The sequence below is a fragment of the Rhodamnia argentea genome, chromosome 11, assembly GCF_020921035.1.
Source record: "Rhodamnia argentea isolate NSW1041297 chromosome 11, ASM2092103v1, whole genome shotgun sequence".
Taxonomy (NCBI): domain Eukaryota; kingdom Viridiplantae; phylum Streptophyta; class Magnoliopsida; order Myrtales; family Myrtaceae; genus Rhodamnia; species Rhodamnia argentea.
Genome location: NC_063160.1, coordinates 1,785,320 through 1,811,727, shown reverse-complemented (window position 1 = coordinate 1,811,727; position 26,408 = coordinate 1,785,320). Strand labels below are relative to the sequence as shown.

General features: G+C 37.5%; 1 protein-coding gene across 1 annotated transcript; it reads left to right on the top strand.

The window, feature by feature from the left end:
* The first annotated feature begins 14,386 nt into the window (after positions 1 to 14,386).
* On the top strand, positions 14,387 to 16,627 carry LOC115750484 (WAT1-related protein At5g64700-like). Its single transcript, XM_030687863.2, has 7 exons — positions 14,387 to 14,642; positions 14,758 to 14,820; positions 14,966 to 15,082; positions 15,531 to 15,783; positions 15,933 to 16,091; positions 16,187 to 16,338; positions 16,443 to 16,627. The coding sequence occupies exons 1-7, from the start codon at positions 14,455 to 14,457 to the stop codon at positions 16,609 to 16,611; spliced, it is 1,101 nt and encodes a 366-aa protein (XP_030543723.1). The 5' UTR covers positions 14,387 to 14,454; the 3' UTR covers positions 16,612 to 16,627.
* Positions 16,628 to 26,408: the final 9,781 nt, after the last annotated feature.

Here is a 26,408-nt window from a genome sequence, read left to right as displayed (position 1 = left end):
CCCTCCCTTTAGTTTGAGTTATAGTCCTCACTAGACCGGCCGAGAGGCAATGGGAGTTTTGAGAATTCAAGATAAGGTCACGCCGACCACGGTAACCCCGCTCAATCGACAAAGCCGAAAGACAGATATCAGTGCTTATAAACGTGGCAATTGAAGCGCGAAAGACAAAGGAAAGATCTTAGCAGTCCTCGAATATACGGGTCACATTGAAATTCTGATCTTAAAGCCGACTATTTTGCACGTTAGCATCTTTCCATGCGATTGCAAAAGAACCTTTGGGATTTCTTTCTTCTTTCATGCTTTTCGTCTTTTCTCTCCCTCGTCGTGCATGGCGCTCTCGACGAGTCCACATCGTGGACGAGTGATGGCTACCCTCTCATGCATGCTGGGTCCAAGCTGAACATTGGCCATGTCATTTCACTTTTGAAGTGAAAGGGACTTGCCTTTTTTTTTTTTTTTTTTGGGCCGAATTCCTTTAAAAAAAACACCAACTTTAACTCAAGTTCCAATTTTAACTCAAACTTTTTCTTGTCTTATAAAAAAAAGCATCAACTTTATCTCGTGTCCCAATTCTTGCCTAAATTTATTGTCTAAAAAAAGAAAAACACCAATTCTGGCTTATATTCCAATTCTGGCCCGAACCCTTTTTCTTCTAATGAAAAAGTACCAACTTTCTGTTGGTACCCAAATATGACTCTCAAGTTTCCAACAAGTTTTTGCTCGGTACATGTGGAATGACACGTCAAATCTTCGATGGCATCGTTGGATTGAAAAATTTATGGGGCCGGATTTTGGTACCCACCAAAAATTTGTGTTCTGTCATGAGATAACAAAAAAAAATTGCCAAATTTGGATCCGACATAAAATTGGTGGTTTTTTATGGGAAAAAAAAAAGAGGAAGCTTGGGCCAGAATTGGGGTATGCCCTAAATCGTGTGATTTTTATAAGACAAAAGAAAGTTTAGGCCATAATTAGGACCCGATCTAAAATTAGCGCTTTTGAAGGGAATTACGCCTTTTTTATTTTGTTTCATACAAAGTTGTTCGGTACCCATCAGCCACCAGAGAAAGTGACTTTATATTTGAACGAAGTACTGTGGCATTACTCCATGAACGTAAGTATACGTGGGACAAACTTTGAAACCTTTACTGACCATGGGCTGCCTCTTTTTCCCAGTGCATGTCAATTCTGTCACATATGATCCACCACGAGGTCCTTAAACCGAAGTCCAAAGGTTAGTGTCATTGTCTTACTAAATTACTAGTCAGCTGCCCCGTGCTTGAACTGGTTCAAACCAGATTATTCAAATGTTTTCGGGTACTAATCTGAGAAGTCACGGCTGACGATCACATTTGCCAATTTTATAGTGTGTCTTATGTAATTAACGCGCGTGTTTCACATGTCTAACACATCAATCACCATTTAAATTTTTTTTTGTCTGTCCTATCTCAAACTCTCATCTCTCTGATTTTTGCTCTGCCTCTTTACATAGCATGAAAGTCGAATTTCGCACTTGTGATACTAGCGTCCCTAGCCCCCCCCAATCCCTTTACTAACAAGTCCGCACACCTACTAACCAACACCATTTTAATTCACGAGCTCTATTTATGCGTGTAGGTTTTAATCATGCCTGATGATTTTGTCTAACTTTAGTGGGGATTGTTTAGCTTTATAGATGATCTCAAGAGACTTAAGATATATTATTTCTAAATATATTTGTAGACGGTGAAAATATTTTCCGTATTATAAGCGATATAAGCAAGTCTTTTTAAGAAGTTTTCCTCCAAATTGACAAAACGCACCTCAATGAGATTTGTCATAGTACATTCACGAGCTATTAGTCGAGCTCAGGAGACCCAGTCTAGTCTATCTGCACCATGCATGGCCATGCACCTGCTATTTTTTATTTTTAGTCTGAACGTGATCAACTTATATCTGATGTAAGATATTATATTCCAACTGGAACATGCCCGTTTAAAGTTGGTCGCATTTTATATTCTTAACAGGCTGCCTTATAGACAGTTTGTGGGTAAAAAGTAGCAGAAAATAATGCATATCACAAGAAACGGCAGTGTCCATAAATACACTTAGCCTATATTTCTCCATTAATCTCGCTATTGTGATCGACTGCATGTTCCACTTTCCGCAACATAAAAGAATCCAAAAAAAAAAAAATATATCAGTTAAACTTATCCACGATATCCTAAACCTATTATAGGCTAATTTAGTACTAAATTTTTCGATTATACCAATTTAGTCCTAAACCTTTTAATGAATTGTCAATGTAATCCTTCCGATCAATTTTGACTGAAAATCGATGACCCGCTTGCCGGGCGTCCTACGTGGCATTGACATGGACAATATAACAAATATTTTTAAAACTTCAAAAAAAAAATTCTTATTTTGCTGTTAAGGGCCGGCGGGGGTTGCCAAGCCTCCTCCGCCGGCCCTTAAGAATAAAGATGATAATAAATATCGATATGGAGTGTAACTTGTAATTTGTTGATATAAGAAATTAATTTGGTATTTGGTATTATAATAAAAAAAATTAAATCAAAAAAGAAAGATTCAAGTGAGTAATGAAGAAATTACAAGTTAAAGTGGCGACGCGTGCTCATCCCGAAATCCTCTTTTCATTCCATTGGCAACGTTAAAGTGGCTTTCATTCTTTCGAAGTCCCCCCAAGTAATTGTTTCTTGGGTGTAATCCGGGATTTGGGTGTGAGAGAGCTTTTGATCTAAGCTTGTAATCTCCGTTGTTCGTAGTGAATTCATCGCCGAAATTCCATCTCTTAGTCTAATCATATAAATCCTGATGAGTTACGATCGATTGCTCGTAGACCATTTTAGTAATTGAGCGAACTTCGTTATTGTGATCAAGAGCACGTTGGAGTTTCCAATCCTCGGATCTCGCTTATTTCTCCGTCAAACTTCATTATTGTTGAGTGATTGCGCGTAAATCATTTTAGAGATTGAGTGAACCCCTAGATAAGGATCAACCGGGTGTAATCCGGAAGTTGAGTGAGAAAAGTATTTGTTCTAAGCTTGTAATCCCCGTTATTCACAATGAATTCTTTGCCTTAATAATGCGTTGTTTTCTCTATTTATCGCTTATTTCTTTCTAAATATCGCTATTGTGATCGATTGTACGCTCCACTTTCGGCAACATAAAAGGATCCAAAGATAACCATGACCTTTCCCTTGCGTACTTACAAAGATCTTTTCAAACACGTGCATTATCCCCATGATTGACCTTCCCCAAACCGCGATGGGACTGCCTCTAGGATCGACGGAATCAGCAAGAACCGGACACCCGCATCTACTTTTCAATTATTGCAGCGATTCTTCTGAAAATGAACTCCTTTTCATCAGGAAAAGTTTCTGCCATCTGTTCAAATTCCATCAAAAGATCCTCGTACCACAGCGGGCCGATTGCCTGGTTGTCTTTCGAAAGCGACTTGAGTTGATATTAACCTTAGAATCGTGAGTCATGCTAAAAATTATACATCCGCTGTTACTGAAGTTAGGTTTGATGAGCCACACTTCTCTTTTTTCGGTAAAAAGTTATTGATCATTAGCTCTTTATTAAGGCGTGTTTCATGAGCTGAGCTCTCATCTGATGTTTACCTGTAGAAAAACCGAGTGAAACTTTTTGTTCATAGGCGTTCCAGCTTTCGGCATTCTTTCGAAAATAAAGCACGTTTGCCAAAGAACCAAAGTCTTTTGCTAGCCCTAGAGAGGGCCTGGGTCACCATTGATCGAGTTCAGATCAACATGCTCATGAAGTTGACGTCGAATATACATTGGAAGTGAATGCGACCGGTATTTCTTTTGACAAAAGCAACGAGGGTATTCTGGTTCATGAAAAGTATTGGTTCCTATGAAAAGAACCTTTTCAAGAAACTTGCAGGAACGAGCATGACACACATTTGTGTTGTTTCTCATCTGTTCAATGTGACGGGATACATCATTTGACGCCGACCACATTGCATACGGCTTGATATAACCTTTCATTGGCCGAAAGAAAAGCTTACACTATGTTGAAAAGAACATAAGGGAAACTCATGATTAGTTTTTAGAAGCTTCAACCAAATAATTAAAGATGTTTTATATGGTGAGATGAGAACACACCATGGATATAGTGCCTATGTTAACTCCACATTTAAACACTAGAGTTATATCGTTTCAGCAGATTTCACGGGAAAAGTGCCAAAAAAGTCCTAAATATATTGCATTAATATCAGTTTGGTCATAGACCTTTCAATTACATCAATTTAGTTTTTAAATTTTTAACGTTTTTAAATTGAGTCCATCCAATCAATTTAGATCGGAAATCGTTAATATAGATGTCGGTAATCCTACGTTACACGATCGACGCTGATATGACCTTTTTTTTAAAATAATTTTTACTAGTTTTTTTATTTCTTTTTCTTTCCCGTCTATTATCATCGGTGGCCAGCCGGCGACCACAAAAAATAGACCATGGTCGGCGAGGGCGAGCACTAGCGAGGGCTCCCCTCTCTAGATCTAGTGAGGCTGATCCCTACCAAGCCGAGCGTCACTAAGGCAAGGATCAACCTTGCCGAGCCTCCCTTAACAAGGGTGAGTGCCGGTGAGGGCCACCCACGCTAGATCTTGCAAGGCTGACCCTTAAATAAGCGAGGGCAAGCCTTACCCTCGCTTAGACGAGGCCCAATGAGGCCAACAAGAGCCCAAGCGACGCCCGGCAAGTCCTCCCTAGCTTAAGCGAAGGGAGCCCTCACCGGCGCTCGCCCTCACCACCCTTAGCCAGGCGAGGCCAGCCCTAGCTGGCCATGGCCTATGGCCGATGACCGACGACCGGCAAAAAAAGGGAAACAAAAAATAAAATTATAAAAAAATTATTATAAAGTTGTAAAAAAATGTTCACGTCGGCATCGGCTATGCCATATAGGACCGCTAGCGTCCACGTCAATACTTTCCTGCCTAAATTAATCGAATATATTCAATTGGCAAAATAGGAAAAGGTTTAGGACTAAATTGGTTTAACTAAAAGGCTTATGACAGTATTGGCATATATGTAATAAGTTTATGATTTTTTTGGTTTCCCCGGAGTGATGATATTTTTTTTTTCTTTTGTCGGAATGCGCTATTGAATATCAGTACATGTTGATAAGTGCCAAAAACTGTTTGCAAAAAGATGACAGATCAAGTAACTAGTTAGTAACCTACCATCACTTTTATGAAAGCACAAACTATTATTTGATAGTCTACTAATTATCAATTTTGTACTAACTTATTAACTTTTGTTTTCCTTACTTATTAATACTTTGAATTTCCTAACTCTAATATGAAATTACCAACCTACAAGTGGAGTAGCTAACTAACTTTTTGTTATACAAACTTACCAACTAGTTTTAGGTTGCCAATACTCATTTTAGTTATTTACCGATCTTTAATTATTTTTTTTCAATTTATCAAAGAAATTGAAGACTGGACTATATAGATCTCAACAATTTTACAATAAAATATAATTGTTCTATGAAGGGAAAGTTGCACCACAAGCCCTAATCCTTATTTACGGAAAACTGTCAAAAAAATTCTAAACCTATTATACTTTTGCCAATCCAATCCTAAACCTTTTAATTTTATCAATTCAATCATAAACTTTTTGTATTTGTGCAAATTCAGTTCTAAACTTTTTGTATTTGTACCAATTCAGTCCATCCGGTCAACTTTTTGCTGCTGGAGCCGACGTAGCGCCATCGTAGCAATTTTTAATTTTTTTGGTTTTTTAGTTTTTTAGTTTTTTAATTTTCTCCTTTATTTCTTTTTCTTTTTCTTTTTTTGGTCTCCTTCTTCGTCAGGCCATGGCTGGAGGAGAGGGTCGGCTTGGACACTAGCAACTAGGGTCATTGTGCAAGGCCGGTACCGGCGCCGTTGGATAAGGCTAACCCACGCCATGGCTAGGCGAGCTTCAGCCTCGCTCAAATATGGGAAGGCCAAACCTCGCCATCACCCAACCATGGCGAGAGAGAACGCCGAGCGAGAGCGAGCGCGAGCGGTGCCCAGCTTGGGAACAAGACAAGATTCGACGGATTCGAAATGGAGGAACAAATTGGCAACGGTGACGCCATGGTTGGGCAATGGCCTTGCTAGATCCGGGCAAGGCCGAGCTCACCCAACCATGGTGTCGCCGTCGTGGCTGGGCGACGTGGCTGCGCGAGCTTGGCCTCACCCCGCCGATCCACCGCTCTAGCCATAGCGTGAGAAAACCATGGCCTAAGGAAGAAGAAGCAAAAAAAAAAAAAAAAAAAAAAGCAATGGAGTAAAAAACAAAAAATTGAAAAAATATATCAAATATTATTAAAGAAATTCCGGTGACTCCATGTTAGCTCCGGCAGCCAAAGTTGGCCGGATGTACTAAATCGACATAAATGCAAAAGGTTTAAAACTGAATTGACACAAATACAAAAAGGTTTAGGATTGAATTGGCAAAATTAGAAGGTTTGAGACTGAATTGACGAAAGTACAATAGGTTTGGGACTTGTTTGACAATTTTCTCTCCTTATTTAAGGAGTGCAATTCAGTCCTAAACTTTTCACTTGGTTTAATCATAGCCTTAACCTCTACAAAAAAGAGCAATTGTCCTAATCCTTTGAATTTTGGTCAATCCAATCCTAAGCCTTTACTAGAAGTAGCACTAAGTCCTAAAACTTAAGTAGAAAGGTAAAAAAAATTAGGATGCTATGCAAGCAATTTTGAAGCAACACATAGGCAATTTTAAGAAACGACTTGTGGAAATATTTCTAGAGAGAAGAAGGAGGATCGTACTCCAAGTGAGACGAGCACATAACAAAATCAAACCGTTTGTACCTCTATAATGTCCTGCATAGTATTCAATTTGCACATACAGTTCTAAATGTGTACCTCTTGAATCAATTCGCTGTTTAGCAAGCACATAGTGAAAAAAGAAGTGATAGAGCGATGACGACCAAGAGGCCGGCTTGGAAGCACCCATCCTTTAAAGAAAGCACGATGGCTCGCTGGCCTAGCTTATAGTGATTATTTTATTGTCATTATGATAGAAATTCACATAATTTTATGACTCGATGTTTGACTGACGTCTCTTTAATCAGAAGTCGTGTGAATAAAGCGGCAATTCCTTAGTGCTTCTGTTGCCTGTAAAGAAAGGATTAAAAGGAAAGGATGATGGGGAACCAAATTATAGTCTCTCGTCTTTATATCTTTGTCATGGCAAAGCCCCCTTAGACAGTATTAGTAAAATAATACACTAAAGAAGAAACCACCAAAACCTAATCTAATTAATCTATTATTCTTTTGACAAAAAAAAAATTCTATTATTCCACAATGGCAACCTACGATGGTCCCTCAATAATCTACAAAAGCATCTTGAAACATCTGCATGTTGATTGATTGACATAAAGTATTAGCAATATAATTTTTTAATGCAATTTGAAACAACTTCGTGAGTCATTTACAGTTGAAAGAGATGGTTTAAAGTTGGTTCAAGTTCCGAACAATTCCACATTGGCTTGAAAAAAGCAAACAGCACTTCATCAGCAAAAACAGTACATTCGATCTCAATCTTTTACAAAAAGAAACATGGTAAAAGAAAATTCCAAGAAATGCCCAAGTAAAAAAAAAAGTCCATGAAATGCCCATGTAGGAAGCTATTCGTACTTTCACATAAAATACACATACATATGTACGTGATTTTTGGGAAATTTCCGTCTCCCACACGTTCATTGAATTTACGGAAAGTTCAAGTTATGCACGTATAAAACACGTTGCGTTATCCTCGGTTGAAAGTAGCTTCAATTTTGAATTTATTTTTATGTCCTTTCTCTAGTCAATTAATGATCTGACATTTCAAGAATCATTTATGCATATAAGTATGATTATTTGTATTTCTTATTAACAAAAATAAGAATAACATTCTTGTAATCTTTTGTTATATAGCGTGATTTAATTGTTCGATAAGACATTTCTATGAAGTCTTCTAATTATATAGTTAATTGATAATGTGTTTTCCTTGTATATGATACAAACTGTATAAAATCATGACAGTTCCTTACCCAAAAAAAACTGTATAAAATCATGATAGTTTATTCTTCGGCATTTTATGTACATATTGAAATATTGTCCCACATTGTTAACAATAAATTGTACATGCTCTTTGAATACATGTGATCTCCAGCCACTTATCATTTTAACTTTTTATATTGGACATTCTAATAATACCAAAGCCGAAGAAGAATGAGGAAATATGCATGTTTGTTTCTCAAACTGAATTATTTCGATCTGGTATATTATAGAATGATTGTCAAGTAGTTTGCTAAACAATATTACTTTCCAAACTGGATTCACATCTTTCATCTTACAAGACAAATTACACCCACAATAATTGTGTCTGATTCCTTCTATATATAGTTAAACTTGATGGAGATACCCAAAACCGAAATGGGGTGAGAAAAGGTGATGAGATATGAGCAGCAGATTGAAGAAATTTAAAGTGTGTTGTTACAAGGTTTAAAGGGGAAAATTACCAAAAAAATCCTAAACCTTTTGACATCTTGCCAATTTAATCCTAAACTTTTCAATTGTACCAATTTAGTCCTGAACCTTTTGACGATTTTCTAATTTAGTCTTAAACCTTTTAATTGTGTCAGTTTAGTCCTAGATATTTTGAAATTATGCCAATTTAGTCTTAAAGCTTTTGAAGTTTTGCCATTTTAGTCATGAACTTATTATTTGAGTAATTAGCCGGAAGGACTAAATTGGCAATTCGTAAAAAGGTTTACGACTAGTTTGGTAAATCATTAAAAAATTTAGGACTAAATTGGCATAATTTAAAGGTTTGGGAATGAATTGGCAAGTTATCAAAAGGTTTAGAACTGCATTGGCACAATTGAAAGGTTTATAAATGAAATGGCACAAGTGTAATAGGTTTAGGACTTTTTAGACAATTTTCCCAGTTGAAAGAGAGGAGCAAATATTTGTCATATGCTTAATTTAAACCTACTATGCTCAATCCACCATTATAATTTTTTTTTTGGTCGGGAATCCGCCATTATTAAAGCGAAACCTTATTTAGGTCAATGATAATGAAGCATCTTACCTTTTGTCTGCCTACCATTAATTCTTTTTTTTAACTTAGGGACTTTTTTAACGTGTGACCTAGAGGCATTTGGGTGAGAAAAGTCGATGATATAAGAGCAGCAGATCGAATAATTTTATAGGGCCGAAAGAAATGAGGAAATATTCCACCTATGCTTTTGGTTTTTTGGAAATTCCACCTATGCTTTACTTTGAATTCATTAGGCTCAATCGACCATTATTAAAGCGAGACCTCATTTAGCTCAAGAATGATGAAGGATCTTACCTTTTGTCTGCAGACCATTAAGTTTTTTAAGTAAAAGACTTTGTTAATGTATGCCCTAGAGGCATTTGTTCAATATGCTTAACAAGAAAATATACGATATTCAAAGCATTGATTATGTACAGCACAAGGAGAACCAGTGGATTGGAAAATGGCAAAAAAAAATTATTAGTTGATGGAGAGAAAAAGTAGTCAAAGTAATTGTGTCTGATTCTTATATATAATGAGGAAAATTGTCAAAAAATTCTTATACCTTTTGCGGTTTTGCCAATTCAGTTATAAACCTTTTAAATTTGTTGATTCAGTCCTCAACATTTCACCTTTTGCCTATTCAGTTCTATTGACCGGATATCATTAACATTAATATCAGTCATCCTACGTGGCACCATCGGCACTTACATGGATAATTTTTAATAATATCTTAATATTTTATATATATTTTTATTTTTTATGTATATTTTTCCTTTTCCTTTTTTTCCCTTTCCATTTTCTCCATTTGTTTTTTTTTTCCTCCCTCTGCCCAAGGTTCGACCTCCTCCAGCCTCAGGTGAGGGACTCCCTCGCCTAGGCGACCCTCACTAGGGGATAGTGGAAGGGAAAAATAGAAAAAAAAAATAGACAAAGAGAAAATAAAAAATATATATTAAAATTGTTCATCACTAGCACCGTCCGCACCACGTAGAACGACCGATGTCCATGTTAACGATTTCTGGCCAATATGACTGAATTGGTAAAAGTGCAAAAGGTTTATTATTTTTTTGGTAATTTTTCTTACGGTTAAGGTTGACGAAGATATTCAAAACCAAAATTGGGTGAGAAAAGTCGATGAGATACGAGCAGCAGATCCAAGAAATTTAAAGTTTGTTTCTTTTCGCATGAAAAGCAGCCCCCGCCCGATTTGCTAGAGTGATAGCGTTGAAAGAGAGGAGGAAATATTCCACCTATTCTTACTTTGAACATACTAGGCTCAATCCACCATTATTAAAGCAAAACCTTATTTAGCTCAAGGATGAGGAAGGATCTTACCTTATGTCTACATACCATTAAATTTTTTTCAGTAAAGGACTGTTAACTTGTGCCCTAGAGGTATTTGTTAAGTCTACTTAATAAAAATAATTAATATCATGAAAAACCTCAAATTGGTATATCTGTGATAAATTTATCACAAATTACTTTTTTTTATCACAAAAATCAAAAACTAGTATACTTGTGATAAATTTACCCTAAACTGGTACACCTATAATAAATTTATCCTTCGTTAGTTTTCGTTCAATCTAACCGTTAAATTGATGAGTTGAAAGACACGTGGCAGTTGATAGATGTATCAATTTGGGGTTTTACTTTCTATTTGTAATAGTTATATCAATTTGAGATTTTTCGTGGTACTAACCCAATTTAATGAAAGGTAAATTTGTCACAATTGTACCGGTTTGGGGTTTATCGTGGTCCAAAAAATTAGTTTAAGATAAATTTGTCACAAATATACCAATTTAGGATTTTTGGTGGTCAAAAAATAGTTTGGGGGTAAATTTATCACACATATACCAGTTTTAGATTTTTCGTGGTCAAAAAACTAATTTTGGGTAAATGTATCACAAGTGTAACATTTTGGGATTTTTTATAGTATTAACCCTAATAAAAAATATACGATTTTCAAAGCATTGATTGTGCATATTACAAGGAGAACCAGTGCGTTATAAAAAGACAAAATTTTCTTAATTAGATGCTTCACAAGTGCTCACGAGGCACTTAGAAAGTAAAATCTTTTCCAAAATGAATTTTATAAAGTTGAGTATTGTACTCGTTTAGTAATAATATTTTAGACAGTTATAGTTCGATGTGAATAAGCATAATCTCGAAACATGCAAATTGATATGCCCTAGATGGTTGAATATCAGGGAGTATAGCAAAGGAATATTTATGAATGGATGGACTAGGAATATAAGAAACAATTGGTTAAACGGGTCGACGTCATAGTCTAACTGCCAAAGGCTATTGATCACATCTTTACCTAGCAGTCACTTAGAAACTCCAATTATAAACTTTTATATATTACTTAACCTCCATTTGTTTCAAAAAATAATAATAATAAACGATTTGAACAAAAAATTCATAAAAATAACTTCTTGTATCGCTTAAAATAACTATATATTTTCATTTTCGGAAACAATGTATATCTAAATATTTTTAAATATTTTCATCAATGATGAATTTTTTTATTATTTATTCTTTTTTGCACATAATATAAATTATTACTTATAAAAAATATTTTTTAAATTATCTATTTTTTACGAAATAAATGAAACCTTACATTCTAATTATTCTCTCCACCATTTATCACTAATTGAATATACACAATATTCTTCTACCTTTCACGCACTTTCGTAAGTGCAGTAGAAACAACTTTTTCCCCCACTTCCCCCAAATTCCAAAGGAAGAAATGATTGGACAGGAACCTCTGCACTCGGGCAGCTGTACCAGTTTCCTATGCAGAAAAAAAACACGAGGAATCAAGAAAAGTTGTGCTTTCCATGATAATCCACCAAAACGATGACAATGTGAAATTTTCCCAAAACAATCCCAATGATAAGATTGAAACAAATATTCAAAATTGAGGATTGATCTCAATTGGAACTAACATAACAGTGGTAATTACATATTGATGATATACATTGCGTGACTTATCTCTTCTCCAATACACACTTTATTTAGAATAATTGTAGCCATCAATGTTAAAAAAGAAAAAGAATTAAGGGTGGACAAGACCGCTGTTGAAGAAACATCTCAAAAAATATTTTGATGATTTCCAAACTATCTTTTGGTACTTTATTTACTTTTGGTGTGCAGATATTTCATATATGTGGCAAAGGATCAATTGTGGCCATCAGATAAAAATCGCGTGAAGACCGAAGCACTTTCGTGAAAACATTCGCTGAGGATCCCAAAAGATCTAGTTACCGGACATATGATATCGAGGCTTAAAAGTTCAGGTCAAACAAGAAATATAAAGTCCATACATGCCAATGTTTGAGAAAGATTGGCTAAAGTTTCCCTCGCTTGATAGAAAAGGCTAACATGAGGATTTCTATCTTCTCGAGAACAGTACATTGCTATGTCAGAGAAAAACTAAAACCGTTAGCGCGGAACAACAGCTAAGCATCTCAAGTCCGACATAGAAACTAGCTTGAGGACAAGATGTCCCATGAAACTCCAACGGCTCTTTTCCTTCTGTAGGGATGCTCAAACAGCTATTTTGCTAAAGCTTATAAAAGGAGGAAGTCATGAAGGCCAAGGAGTAACCAAGGGTACAAAAAACTATTTATATCTCCAGGTGTTGCTCTAGAAATTATTCTAGTTGAAAAGCATAAGTGTAAAAGATCTTCCGATCATCTGTTGCTTTGTAATCGTGCGAAAACAAGTGTACATTTCTTAGTAGTGAGGCTGTATCAAAACAGTATGATCCATTATGTGAAAGATTGACTCACATATTATTTGTAACTTGTAAGGCGGTTTACTAGTGCATTTCAGCCATACCGTGGCTGTTAGTTGTGCGAAGTGGACGTAGGCTTAGTATATAAGCCGAACTACTCGGATCTTGTTTAGCAAAATATTTGCTCACCTTATCCTTTCCATATCACCTTTGGTTTTTTGCAATTATTTGAAAAAGTTTCGAAACAACCTATTTACCCCTCTCTCTAGATTACATTGTTAGCCCCAACAATCGCATGGGTAAAATTTTCTTCATACTGACGGTTCCTTTTACATGATTTCTATGTAAGCCCATGTTAGGAAAAACTAAACTTATAATACATCTAACGCATGAGATTACGATTCACTATTCTTGTCTTGATAATTATGCGCAATGATAACTCTTAGCTTGTGTTATTCCTATTTGAGACTTTTAAATACACTGACCACACTCTGCTTCTCCTCATTGCATAGATGTTTCCTCCTCCTTACAACACATCACTTTTTGGTTAAGAAATATTTCCACAAGAGATTCACGTGGGCTTTGATTATAAATTCAAAGATGAACCCATTTCAAATGAAATACACATGATGGTAATCGTGCGCCTAAATAAACTTTACTTGTTTGACTTCTTTAATTAATGAATGAACATACAACAGTTGTTATTTTCAACAGAAAAGTAAAATAAAATCTTGTCCAAACCATGAGCTTGAGTTTTCAAGAAATTTTAAAGTACTCGAAGTCGCTCAAATGTGGATCTTTGCTCCTATCAAAAACTCGAAAGGTGCCCACAAAAGCAGCCTCCAATTCTTACCACATAAAAAAAAAAAAAAAAAATTCTTACCACATACAAGTCCCAACAGACAAGTCTGCATTGGCTTCTCTTTTCGACATAAAGTACTTTATAGGCTATGGCACAGAACACTGACACACATGCTGACGTAATATCATTTTCATTTCTTTCACGTATGCAAATAAAGCGGCAAGCTGGTTCGCCTGATATTATGTCGATAAGTCACGTGATGTCAAAATAAATTATAAACCTATTTCTTAACCCATATATGATAAGTTGAGTTGTTATATGGATTAGTTTTATTCAATAAATAGGTCACATTTGAGTTTAAACATAATATGAGTATTAGATGGGTCATAATAGGTGATAAATAAATGGGTTTGTAACTTAATTAGATCCAAACCCACCTCTATGACTCTTTCTTCGTTCTCTCATGCGCTCGCTCACTCCACACTCTCACCTCAATTTGGAAATGAGTTTTTCGATATTAAATTAAATATATAATTGAATATGGATCAGATCAGGCATGAATTAAGTCGAATATGAGTCAACAAATCTGCAGTGCAATAAACCAGTTAAATGAATTTATCTGGATCGGACCATTTATAACCTAACTAGAACTACCCGTTTGACGGGTCTAAACGTGACTATCTCGTCTACTTTATTGCCCATCATGAACTTATAAATGCTCTAAAGATCCTCATCATCAGAACAAGCTTGAAAGAAACAGAGAAAAAGAAAGCATCACAGGAGTACATAGCACAGTCCATCGAACCTAGAAAACACCTCTGATTTCCGGTAGGAGCACTTCATGGAGATGAAGGAAATGGACAGCAAAAAACCTTATTTGGTTGTTATGACTGTCCAAGCGATCTATGCGGGCATGTTCTTGCTCTCGAAAGCTGCGTTCGACGGTGGCATGAACAACTTTGTCTTCGTCTTCTACAGACAGGCCGCTGCCACCATTTTCCTGGCCCCTTTTGCCTTCTGTTTCGAATGGTAAAGATAACAACTTAGCAGACTCTGCTCTTCTTCTTTCTCTCACTCATTGTCTTTTATTCCGCATTGATATGAAGCTTATGATGGATAGATTTCATTATCCTCTCGATTCCAGGAAAACCGCTCCTTCCTTATCGTTCGTGACTTGCTGCAAGATATTTCTAATTTCCTTACTAGGGTAAGCATATGCGAATCTCTACTTAACTGGCTTAAGAACGCAATAGTATGCAAAATCATGCCATACACAAGAAGGGAGAAAGATTTCTTTCTTTTTCCACAAAGGAAATATAGTGAGTCAGTTGGAGCTTTCTCGAAAATTTCAGGATCACTGCAAGCTTGGACATCTATGGCGTAGCCCTTGTGTACACGTCGGCAACTTTGGCGGCTGCGACGACAAACTGTTTGCCTGCCATAACCTTCTTCTTGGCAGTTTTGCTCAGGTGAGCTTTACTTATATTATATAACTGAGTTATCAGCACAAGATGAGTATGGTATTAATGAAGCCTCTTCTTTCCCTATTCTTCCTGTTTTCTCTTTCCTTCAAGTGTTTTTGGGGGATGAGAGAAGACACGAAAGAAATATTAGTATAACTATTCAATGATGAACAGCTGGTGTGAAAGAAGATTCAAAACAATACAAACCACTTTTAAGTCCTATATTCCATAGTTTCTCCTCCACACATACGTACGTACAGAGAGAGAGAGAGAGAGAGAGATGCCCCATGCAAAGTAATGCCTTAGCTTTTATTGATGGATGATGACCTAGGGTTACTATACTTCGTTTAGAGAGAGGGAGAGAGCTTTATGGGAAATTTACTGTTTATCACAGTCTGACACGTCACTTTACAAATTAAATTTATAAATCAACTTGGAAAATATATATTTGCAGGATGGAAACGTTGAGACTGAGGACAGCCTCAGGATTGGCAAAGCTTGCTGGTGTGATTGTGTGCCTGGGAGGAGCAGCTACCTTGGCCTTGTACAAGGGTCCACAAATCAAACTCTGGTGCCATCAGTTTGCGCTTCATGGGCATTACAACATTAATAGCCGGCCCCATGCATCTTCTGGCATAGTTTGGGTCAAGGGTTGCTTCCTCATGCTCTCTTCCAATTTCTGCTGGGCTCTGTGGCTTGTTTTGCAGGTACAGAAAGAACTCCATAACATCTTCCTCAAGCGGATCGCGCTTCGCATGTTCAGTATAGAAGTTGCTTAAATTAAGACCTAGTCATGGACCTTGCAATTGCCTAAAGAATGACTTTTGGATTGACGACTTGCATATGCGTTTTTTAGGGGCGGATAATGAAGAGTTACCCGTCGAAGCTGATGCTCACGACGCTGCAATGTTTCATGAGCTCGATCCAATCACTTATCATTGCCATTCCTTTGGCGAGAGACCCGTCTCAATGGAGACTGGGGTGGAACGTCCGCCTCCTCGCCGTGGCTTATTGTGTGAGCTCACTGATCTTTTCTCCAAGTTGCTCCATACATACCCAACAGATTATTTTCTCTTGATGAATTTGTTTGCCATTTGATATGACAAACAGGGAATAGTGGTAACTGGGTTGACATACTATCTACAAGCTTGGGTCATTGAGAAGAGGGGGCCAGTTTTCCTAGCCATGTCTACACCACTGGCTCTCGTGATCACTATTCTCTTTTCTACATTTCTCCTGTGTGAGACCCTCACTTTTGGAAGGTACTAACATTACCATTTATTTCGTCAATCATATAATTTATTTTCTTTTTCTTTTTTTGTGGAACTCATTGATGATTGTGACTAATGTGTGGGCTTTCTTTCAGTATTCTTGGTGGGGTTTTGCTGGTTGGAGGACTGTACGGTGTTTTGTGGGGGAAAAGCAGGGAACAAAGGCTGGACCAGGGAAGTTGCAAGCCTCGTGAGGTTGACCAAGAATGCCCACAATTCAAACAAGATGAGGCTTCTCATAAATCACCAGACATACTTGTCTGAATCTCTCATTCTGGGACAAAAATGGTTCCCAGTTTGGCAGAGATTGTAGTTAAGGTAGTCTGAACTATTGCAATAAAATTACATTGCTGAGATTCACAGTTTTGAGGAAAATGTGCCATCTGCAAGCTGCCTTTGTTCGTGCTTGTTCTAAATTTGAATTAGATAGTGTATGAAGCGCATCGGTATTGTTGTTTTCATCTTTCCAAATGGACCCGCTACTGGAAGGACTGATCTTAAGATCGTGTGGTTTTGACAACATATAAAATTTTGATCAAACTAGGAGAGAAACGACGAGAGAAAATTCTTTGAAAAACGGAATGTCGCCCATCCTCTCAAGATGTACCTCGAGGGGTTTAACCGATTGCTAGATGGGCGCATAATACCTTCTTGTAAGTAAACGCTTAAGTCGCACGGACTCTTCCAAACCCTACTGGCCAGAACTTGATTTCTCGTTTATTATCACTCAAATGACACTACACTTGCCCCTGACCTGTTCTACACCAATTAGGAGTCGAGCCTTACTACCACAGACCAGAGTTCTAAGGTTGGGGAACTTAGTCAAGCTAATTTTTTTACCAATGCCCGCTAATTTCTCATGTTTCATACAACATTTTCAAATTTACATCACCGTTCAAATCTATTGAACAATACATAAGTGCGCAAACACTAAAATGAAAGACTAATCGCCAATAATATTATACATGCATCATTTAACATAAATCGAAACCGAACAAATCTATAAAAAAATCAGCTTGTGCCATATCGTATAATTTTACACAAGTCTCCTCGAGACAGTATTCCATACATACCATTTGCGACTTCCAACGCATGTTAATATTATAAACGTAATCACAATGTACACCCTCGACTACTTATTTTTCAAAAACAATTAGTTATTAAGTAACAAGTAGAAAATGTAAATTGGTTCAACCCGTCTATCACGAGAAACTGCTCAGTGTGAAGCATACACCGTCACATGAAGTAATTGACCAATCATTAAGGAGGTACATACATACATACATGGTACCACATAAGATGAAATTCACAGCACTAGGGCTTGGTCAATTACACTACATCATGTCCACCACGTGGTATATTTGTCACATTGAATATTTTCTCGTCGATCACAGATTAAAACATAATAAATTAAATGATCCCACTTAATAAATTAATTAAATATAAATGTGTAACGAAATTCAGTTATAATATACGATATATCTAAAATATTGTAATTTAAATAGTTCCATGATAAATGTGATTCCCATAAACTCATGATAATTTGTTTTCACACTAAAGTCGAACCTTTTTGAAGTAACTTTAAGAAAAATGACGAAATATACAGGTTTATTTCCCAAACCATATTTTTGCTGCCCAGGATATAACGAACGAAGGATCAAAATATAGTTGTCAAGTAATTCCCTAAATATATTATGTTGGAAATAATTATAGCCATATATAGTTAAAGTCGATGGATATATCCTACACTAAAATGGGGTGAGAAAAGTTGATGAGATATCAGCAACTCAGCAGATCCAAGAAATCTAAAGTTATTTCCTTTTGCATGAAATATTTGACCTAGGCTTTTTTTTTTTTTTTTTGTCCAGCTTAACTGAGCTCAATCCATCATTGTTAAAGCAAAACTTAGCTCTAGGAAGACCAAGGATCTTACCCTTTATTTGCATATCTCTTTTTCTTTATTTTAGAAAGGGTTTTATTATCATGTGTCGTAGACGCACTTATATATCACAAGTATAGTCAGTGCATTCAAAAATGGCAAAATTTTGTTAATGACTAACTTAACAAGTGCATAAATTTTAGACAGTTATGGTAGGACACATTTATCTAATCTTCAAGAGAATTGATATGCAATGTTGGTTTCAATGAAAAGATTGAAGAGACATTTAAAGTTCAGGATTGATCTCAATTCGAGCAAATATTATGGAGTTAATTACATATTTATGATGCCTACCTGTGACTTGTTTATTTTCTAATGTATATTTTACTTTGAATAATTATAGCGTACATGACTGGTGTTAAACAAAGAATTACACGAGCGACTTCATACACCATTCACAAGATAAATATAGTAGTTATAATCTTCAAATTAAGGGTGGATGTTTTTATTAGAGTGTGGCTTATATTTCCCATGGACAGAAAAGTATGGGGTCTCACCCTTCTTAATACCTACTGCTACATGTATTATTTAAGTGATGTAACTAGAGATGCGAAGTGCTAATTATAATGGAATTATTTGCTAGATTTAGCTCTAGTTTAAGGGTAAATTAGGATAAAACCTTGTGTTTCGATTTCTCTTTCTTACTTTTTTATTTTACTTTATTGTGATCATGAGCCGTATTCTACAATACTTCCTCTCCTCTTGGCATGCTAACGAGCTTTTGTCCAAGAAATCTATTCACAAGAGTTTCACGTGGAGTTTTCTTATAAATTCAAATAATGAACCCATTCCAAATGAAATACACGTGATGATGATCATGAACCTAAATACCCTTTGCTTGTTTGAGTTCTTTAATTAGTTAAATATCATAAATGGTATGTAACTTGACTTCTCGAGAAACTTTAAAGGAAAAAAAGCAGCCTTCAATTCTTACCACACACACTTGTCCCAACAAACGTGGCCGCATTGCCCAAACCTTTCGAGAAAAAGCACTTTATACTACATCGTACCGATGCCGAATCATTCTCATTTCTATCACATCTCCAAAAATTTACTGCGAATAAAGCTACATGTTTTTTTTTTTCCGGTCCAATAAAGCTACATGTTGATTCGCACGATAATATGTCAGTATGTCAAGTGACGTGACTGTCTCATCTGCTTTGACGACTGTCATGCTGAAACTTGTAAATGCTCTGCACATCCTTATGATTAGAACAAGCTTGAAAGAAACTGAGAATAAGAAAGCGTCGCAAAAACATATAGCACAGTCCATGAAACATAGAAAAAATCCTCGGATCTCTGATGCAAGCACTTTCATGGAGATGAAGGAAAGGGACACCAAGAAAACTTATTGGTGGTTTAAGAACTTATGGTGTCTTCCTTCATGTTTGATCGAACAAAAAGACTATATTGAATAGTTAGTAATAGTTTAATAACCAATTCAGCAAATTAAAAGTTCGTAGATGGCAGTGCATAATCGGCTTCATAAATCTATTTGCGTCATTTTACCCTTTTGCTAATATAAAAAATCGGAGCTATTCTTCTTTAAATACAAAAAGTAGCCACAGTAATTTAAAGGTGGTTTTCTTTTGCATGAAAAGCTGGCCTCGCACTATTTGCTAGCCTTATAGTTTTGAAAGAACCATTCCACCTACGCTTTAAACTTAAACTAGGCTCAATCCGAGGAGAACTACCACAAAGTTCTTAAATTTGTTATAATTGTATCAATTTGATCCTAAAGAGTTTTGATATATGCCAATTCAGTCCATCTAACTCATTTTAGCCTGAAATCAATTACGTGTACTCTACATATGCATGACTAGCACTGATATGGACATTTTAAATTACTATTTATTGATTTTTTAATTTTCACATTTTTTTCTTTTGTTCTTTACTTTTCTTCTTCCCTTAAATTTAGGGCGCGATGGTCGTCGGCCGACCCTCCTCGGGTCCAAGCGAGGTCGTCGCAATCCTTAATTGGTTTAGGCAAGGGTCGTGATTGTTAGATATATGCCCTAAAGCAACCATGTAATAGTTATATGTTAGGGATCTTAATTGTACTTTCAATAACTTTTTTAATTAATGGCAAAGACGTGCTCATTCATTTGTCCAATTTTTTATATATATGTATGATTCCAAAAGATCAGTTGTGACTAAATATATTTTTGAGACATTAATAATATGAGTGACACGTTCACAATAAGACTAAATCTTTAAACTATTCTCAATCAATAGATCATTGAGTGGACAATAATGATCCTGTTGAGACCAATGTGTTCTTAGTTTCACCATTAAGTATTGGATACTTAAGGTAATGATAAGTCACGAGTCATTGAGTATTGTGATACCCGAGTTAGAACACACGTACTTGTACCAAACAAATTCATTGAACGTAATACGCATAGAGTGATTAGCAACTTGGAAGCCTTTTAGCACGGTCAATGTATAATCGTTCATGCTATGGTCTTGTGTAATAATCCTTAGACTTGAGGCATGGTGCTGACTTGTGTATTGGATAGCTATAGTTCACGGATGCGCGTATTGTCGGTTGGTTGATCAATCTCGGTACTTGATGGTTATAGTTCATTCACATATGAAGTTACATGTGTGCGTAAAATGGAATCTGTCTTCTTGTTACACATAAGGTAAAATAATGATATCCTATGTGACTAATCATGACACTGCATTGAAATTCTCGGCTAGGGTTGTAATTGAGAATAAAACGTTTGGTCGTCTAGATTTCTAGTAAGGATAGGATTTGATAGGATAGGATATGAAATCCTGAGATTTTGCCATATCTTATCCACTATTTAGTGAATTGCGGTAATAAAGTAGGATATGTGAATATCCTATAATGTTCATTGTTTGGCATTTGCACATAACGATGTCAACAAACTTGAAAATGCACAAACAGAGGATAAGAATCTCTCATAATTCACTCTCAGCTCTAATAAGAGAGAGAAAATATGATCATTCACATTTGCAATTACGAAATATTTTTCTCTTGTTACTTTGGTTAAACTTCAACATGAACCATAAAACTACAAAGGAGAATGAGTTTTGACTCTCTTTTTGCTTTTATAAACTTTTGACGTGAACAAAAAATATACTATCGAGAAGAAGTTTCGACTCTTGTTGACGCCTAAATTTTGACTAATCTATTTTTTGCATAAAAATTATAAAAAAATCATCTCACATATTTATTTTTAGCGTACATTGCATTGGCATATAATTGGGCAAGCAGAACACTTAATTTAGCATGCGTCTAGACTAGGCACGGGATGGAAAAATACACCGAGAAGATTTGAAACTTCAAGGACTGTATTGCAAATACTTAAAACTTCGGGGACTGTATTGCAAATACTTGAAACTTCAGGGACTGCATTGCAAATACCAAAAGAGGATGGAGAAAGGAAGATGGTGAAGAGAAGATAATGAAAGGAAGATGGTGAAGAGAAGATAAAGAAGAGAAGATAATGAAAGGAAGATGGTGAAGAGAAGATAAAGAAGAGAAGATAATGAAAGGAAGATGGTGAAGGGGAGATGAAGAAGAGAAGATGAATATGAAGAAGGGAAGATGAAAATGGAAGGTGAAGAAATGAAGATGAAGAAGAGAAGATGAAAATGGAAGGTGAAGAAGTGAAGATGAAGAATGAAGGATGGAGAACTTTGCCTATAAAAGAGAGCTCTTGAGAAGAGTTTTAGGGGGGGAGTGAAAGAGAATTGAGAGAGTTTTAGAGTGGAAGAGAATTGAGAGAATTTGTGAGAGAAATTCTTTAGAGAGGAAAAAAGAGAGTTCTTGAGAAAAATCGTAAGAGAAAATTTGAGAGTGAAGAAAAGAGTTTTAGTCGAGCATCATCTTCGACGAGTCCCGGCACGTACTTCGCCTCTCGCCATCCAACAACGCCACTGCTTGCCTTTTTTCGACGATAGCCACGTTCTTCCAACTCCGAGATCTTGAAGGAAGCCATAACGTGTACGTGAGTAAGATTTTGTGTAATAGAAGGTAACCCTTTCCATCTCGATCTACAAAAATGTAATCGTTTGGTGTGAACATTTGTTTGTTTATTTTAGACATGTCACGTGTCCCAAAATTCAGCATTATTACATGTTAATTTATTTTTGTAAATACTCGTGATTGGCTGCGTTTTCTTTCTTTCTAAATCACCCATGGTGTATATCGTACAAAGTTCAATGTTTTACATCCCCATAAAAAAGAAGAAAAAATCAAAAAATTGCATCTTTGAATTTCAAGTAAAATCCATCAAAATTGCCAAATCAAATATTTTTCATGAAAATGGTACCGAAAGGGCGTTAGAGTAATCTAGCGTAATCAAATCCCCGAATTCAAAATCTCCGGTTCGCGGAAATAAGATAGTCTTCTCCCGCTATTTTATTTAGGTTTCTAATCAACCTACCGAAAATGATTAGTGGCGACTCCAAATTCAAAACACATTGCATGTTAATTATTTGAACCTTAAGTTGCGATTTGGTATGGACTTGGGAGAGTCCGAGTTAGGTTAGTTAATTAATTAACCTGATAATCCATTAGCCCGAAAATTAACTCGTTTATTTTTTAGGTCGCGACAGCTTAGCGACTCATCTGGGGAATTTAAGAGGACTTAGGCCAGATAATTTCATGAAAAAGGAATCACTTGATTTGGCAAACTTTGGTTGAATTCTCATTCTTAGGTGTTAAATGTTTTTGCAGATTGGGAGTTATAAGGGGAGGAGTGATTGGCTAACCCTTTGTTTTGCGGGCTTGGTGAATTGGAATTGTGATTTAACTTTTGAATCATTGAAGCGGTGTTTGCTTTTAATTGTTGTGCATGATTTATCGTCTTTGCACTACATCGCACACAACCCGTGACCGAACCCGGGTCACACTAATAGTTTTAAGATGGTATTTAGATGGTCCTTTAACCTTGGCGGTAAGGCTTCGCTAAAGGTTATCCCATCCGGATCCCGAAAATTTTTTCAAAAAATGGCTCAAGGGTCGTTCTTATGCACGTGAGGCTACGATGCATGAGAATTGCCCTTGTCGACCGAACAAAGCCGAAGTGATTGAACCCGACTAGTCCCGACTATTGTACGCGAGGCTGCGACTAGTCATGATGATTGCGCGCGAGGCTGCGACATGTCGCTCGTTCATCATTTCACTTTGCAAAAGCCTTTTGGATAGATAGAATAAGATTTAAACTCACAATTCATGCGCATGTCTTTGTGATTGACATTTTCTTCATATGAACGGTAATTTCTTGTCTCTTTTATCCTATTATCTCATTTTTATTTTGAGCTGGTCCATGGTTTAGGAGTATCGTTGTCTTATTTCCAATTTCGCACTTTGCTTCCGTAGCTTTTACAATTTCATCGCTTGTCCTCCATTCTGATTTGGCTTGTTCTTGTTGTGCAATTTTTACTAAATTCTACGATCGAGTTTTGAGTAAGTGCCAAACATGAAAGTTGTAGACCTATGTTTCAACTAATATCCTACAAAATTTCAGAATTAAATTCATAATTTAAGATGGCCTTTCGTTTTTTCAACTACCTGCGGTTATAACAGTTTTCTGAATGCGATTTTTCGGAAAGACACATTAAACTGATTTGATCCGCTCATTTCTAGTCCGATTGGCCAACATGAAAGTTGTTCACCATCTTCTCAACTACAAGCTCGTAAAATTTGGACGAATTTCAGTCAACGTGTGAATTAATACGGATTTTTTTTAAAAGCGGATAAACTGAAAATTACATGTTTCAATCCTTTGGCTATAATCACTTTGTTCGTTTGAGTCTAGAGGGATGCCATGGACCGGCTCGATATTCTTGCTCTCTGTACTCATTTTGCGTTTGTTACTACGTACGGGTAATTTATCACGGATCCTCCACATATTACTCGATCGATCGCAAGGAAGATGGCCGACATCAACGCCACCGTCAGTGCTGCCCTAGACGAGAAACTTGGCTCCTTGACCGAGCACTTCGAAGGGATGATGTCCCGAAAGATGGAAGAAATGATGGCTGCCTTCGCCGCCAAACTTCAATCATCCACCACCAGCTCGCCGCTAACCATTCCCGCTCCAATTCCTCCTATGGACAACTCCGGTAAAGCCCCGGAAACTGCTCCCTATCAGACAATGCCGCTAGAAGACGTGATCTTCACAGGCGTGAGCTCGAGCACGCCGCCCGTAGTCCCAATCCCCCAAGCCAGCCCCGTGGCCCCCGGATTGAATGGTGATACGGCCAAGCGGTTGGCCCAAATGGAACAGAGGATCCGAGAGGTCGAGGGGACTCACAACATACCCCAGATTGACTTGTCTGTCTTTTCAAAGGTCACAAGTGCAGAGAAGTTCAAAATGCCCGACTTCGAGAAGTATGATGGGACTTCTAACCCGGTTCAAGCACGTCCGGATGTACCAGGCAAGAATGAATAAGCACGCGACCAACGGCCCCCTAATGGTCCAGACTTTCCAGGCTAGTTTAAAAGAAGCTGCCATGAGGTGGTATACGGACTACGAGATCTATCGGATGGATGATTGGGAGAAGGCAGCTAATGCTTTCATCAAACATTTCAGCTTTAACTTGGACGTGCTCACCACCAGAGAAGATCTTGAACAGCTTGAGATGAAGAAAGGAGAAACAATCAAGCGGTATGCCACCAGGTGGAGGAATGTGGCATCTCAAATGAAACCAGTCCCTCCGGAAAGGGAGCTCATGAAGTTGTTTGTTTCCACTCTGCCGCGAATTATGAAAACCCGACTTCGCGGATCCGCTGCTACGTCATTCAGCCATCTCATCGCAATGGCTGAAGAAATCGAGAACGGTATGAAGAAAGGTTGGTACGATGATGTCACCACGACGACTAAGAGGTTTGCGGTAAGGAAAGATAAGGAGCCGGCCCCACATGTTAACATGACCTACAGCCAAAAACCCACGACCCAGACGCCGGTCGTACTGATTCCAAATCAGCAGCAGGCCAATTTCGGCGTGCGGCGACAAAGAGGGAATCAACGGCCCCCTCGGCGGTTTACTCCTCTACCAGGAACCCCGTCGCAAGTACTCGCGGTTCTACGTAAGAGAGGTTTACCGACTTCCGAGCCTCTACGACTCGGTAACACGAGCTCGCCAAGATATGATCCATCAAAGAAATGTGATTACCACTGCGGGGAGCTTGGACATGACACCGACAAATGTTTCGTGTTAAAGCATCGGATCCAAGATCTTCTTGATTCTAAGGCATTCTCGTTCCAAGGCAACAAACCGCCGAATGTCCAGAATAATCCTTTGCCAGATCATTCAAGTAAAGTTAATGCTGTATTCGGGCCGGGAATTAGACAGGTTGGTGCTATTAAGGTTGAAGTAGCTGATGTTCTCAATGCTCTGATCAGGGCGGGATATTATGAGGTCGGTGAACCGATATCACTGGATCGATTGAAGGAAAAGGTCTCCACTCTCACGAAGAATGGATTCATAGTCCGGGCAAGTCAAACCGGGACAGTGGCCACTATATCCCGGATTGTCATTGGTCGGGATCGGGAGCTTGCGGCTTTGACCCAACCCGGGACTTTTCAAGAGTCTCGGGTGGAAGATGCTAAAGTGACTAACTTGATCAAGAATGACCCGCAGTTAGCGAGACATGCCCGCCTTGGAAGATGTAGTGGATGATGAACTTGGAATAGTCATTGCCTCGCCTCAGCCTTTTCCGTACGCTAATGACAAGACGGTTCCTTGGTCCTACGATCTTGCCACGATAACAAGATCGGGACGCGCTTATAGTGATGACCAACCGACTAAACAAGTCACCGAGAAAGATGCTAAGGAATTCTTGGCTGTAATCAAGGCGAGTGAGTACAGCGTTGTCGACCCGTTGCGGAAGTCACCGGCTCAGGTATCCCTACTCGAACTTCTACGGTCATCCGAGAAGCATCGGGAGTCCTTGATGAAAGTACTCGGCGAAATTCACGTACCCGAGAATGTTGAACAGGACAAACTAGAGAACTTTGTGGGGACGATCCTTCTAAAGGATCAAAGTTGCATTCGGCGACGATGAGATTCCTCTTGAAGGGCGAGGTCATAACAAAGCTTTGCACATAACGATCAAACATAAGCAAACTCACGTAGCTCG

What these genes read in the sequence shown, in the direction of transcription:
- LOC115750484 (XM_030687863.2), top strand. Translation starts at nt 14,455, where the DNA reads ATGGAGATGAAGGAAATGGACAGCAAAAAACCTTATTTGGTTGTTATG. An exon ending in TTCTTGGCAGTTTTGCTCAG is followed by an intron (nt 15,083 to 15,530) that starts GTGAGCTTTACT and finishes ATATATTTGCAG; the next exon opens with GATGGAAACGTTGAGACTGA. An exon ending in TCCTCGCCGTGGCTTATTGT is followed by an intron (nt 16,092 to 16,186) that starts GTGAGCTCACTG and finishes TATGACAAACAG; the next exon opens with GGAATAGTGGTAACTGGGTT.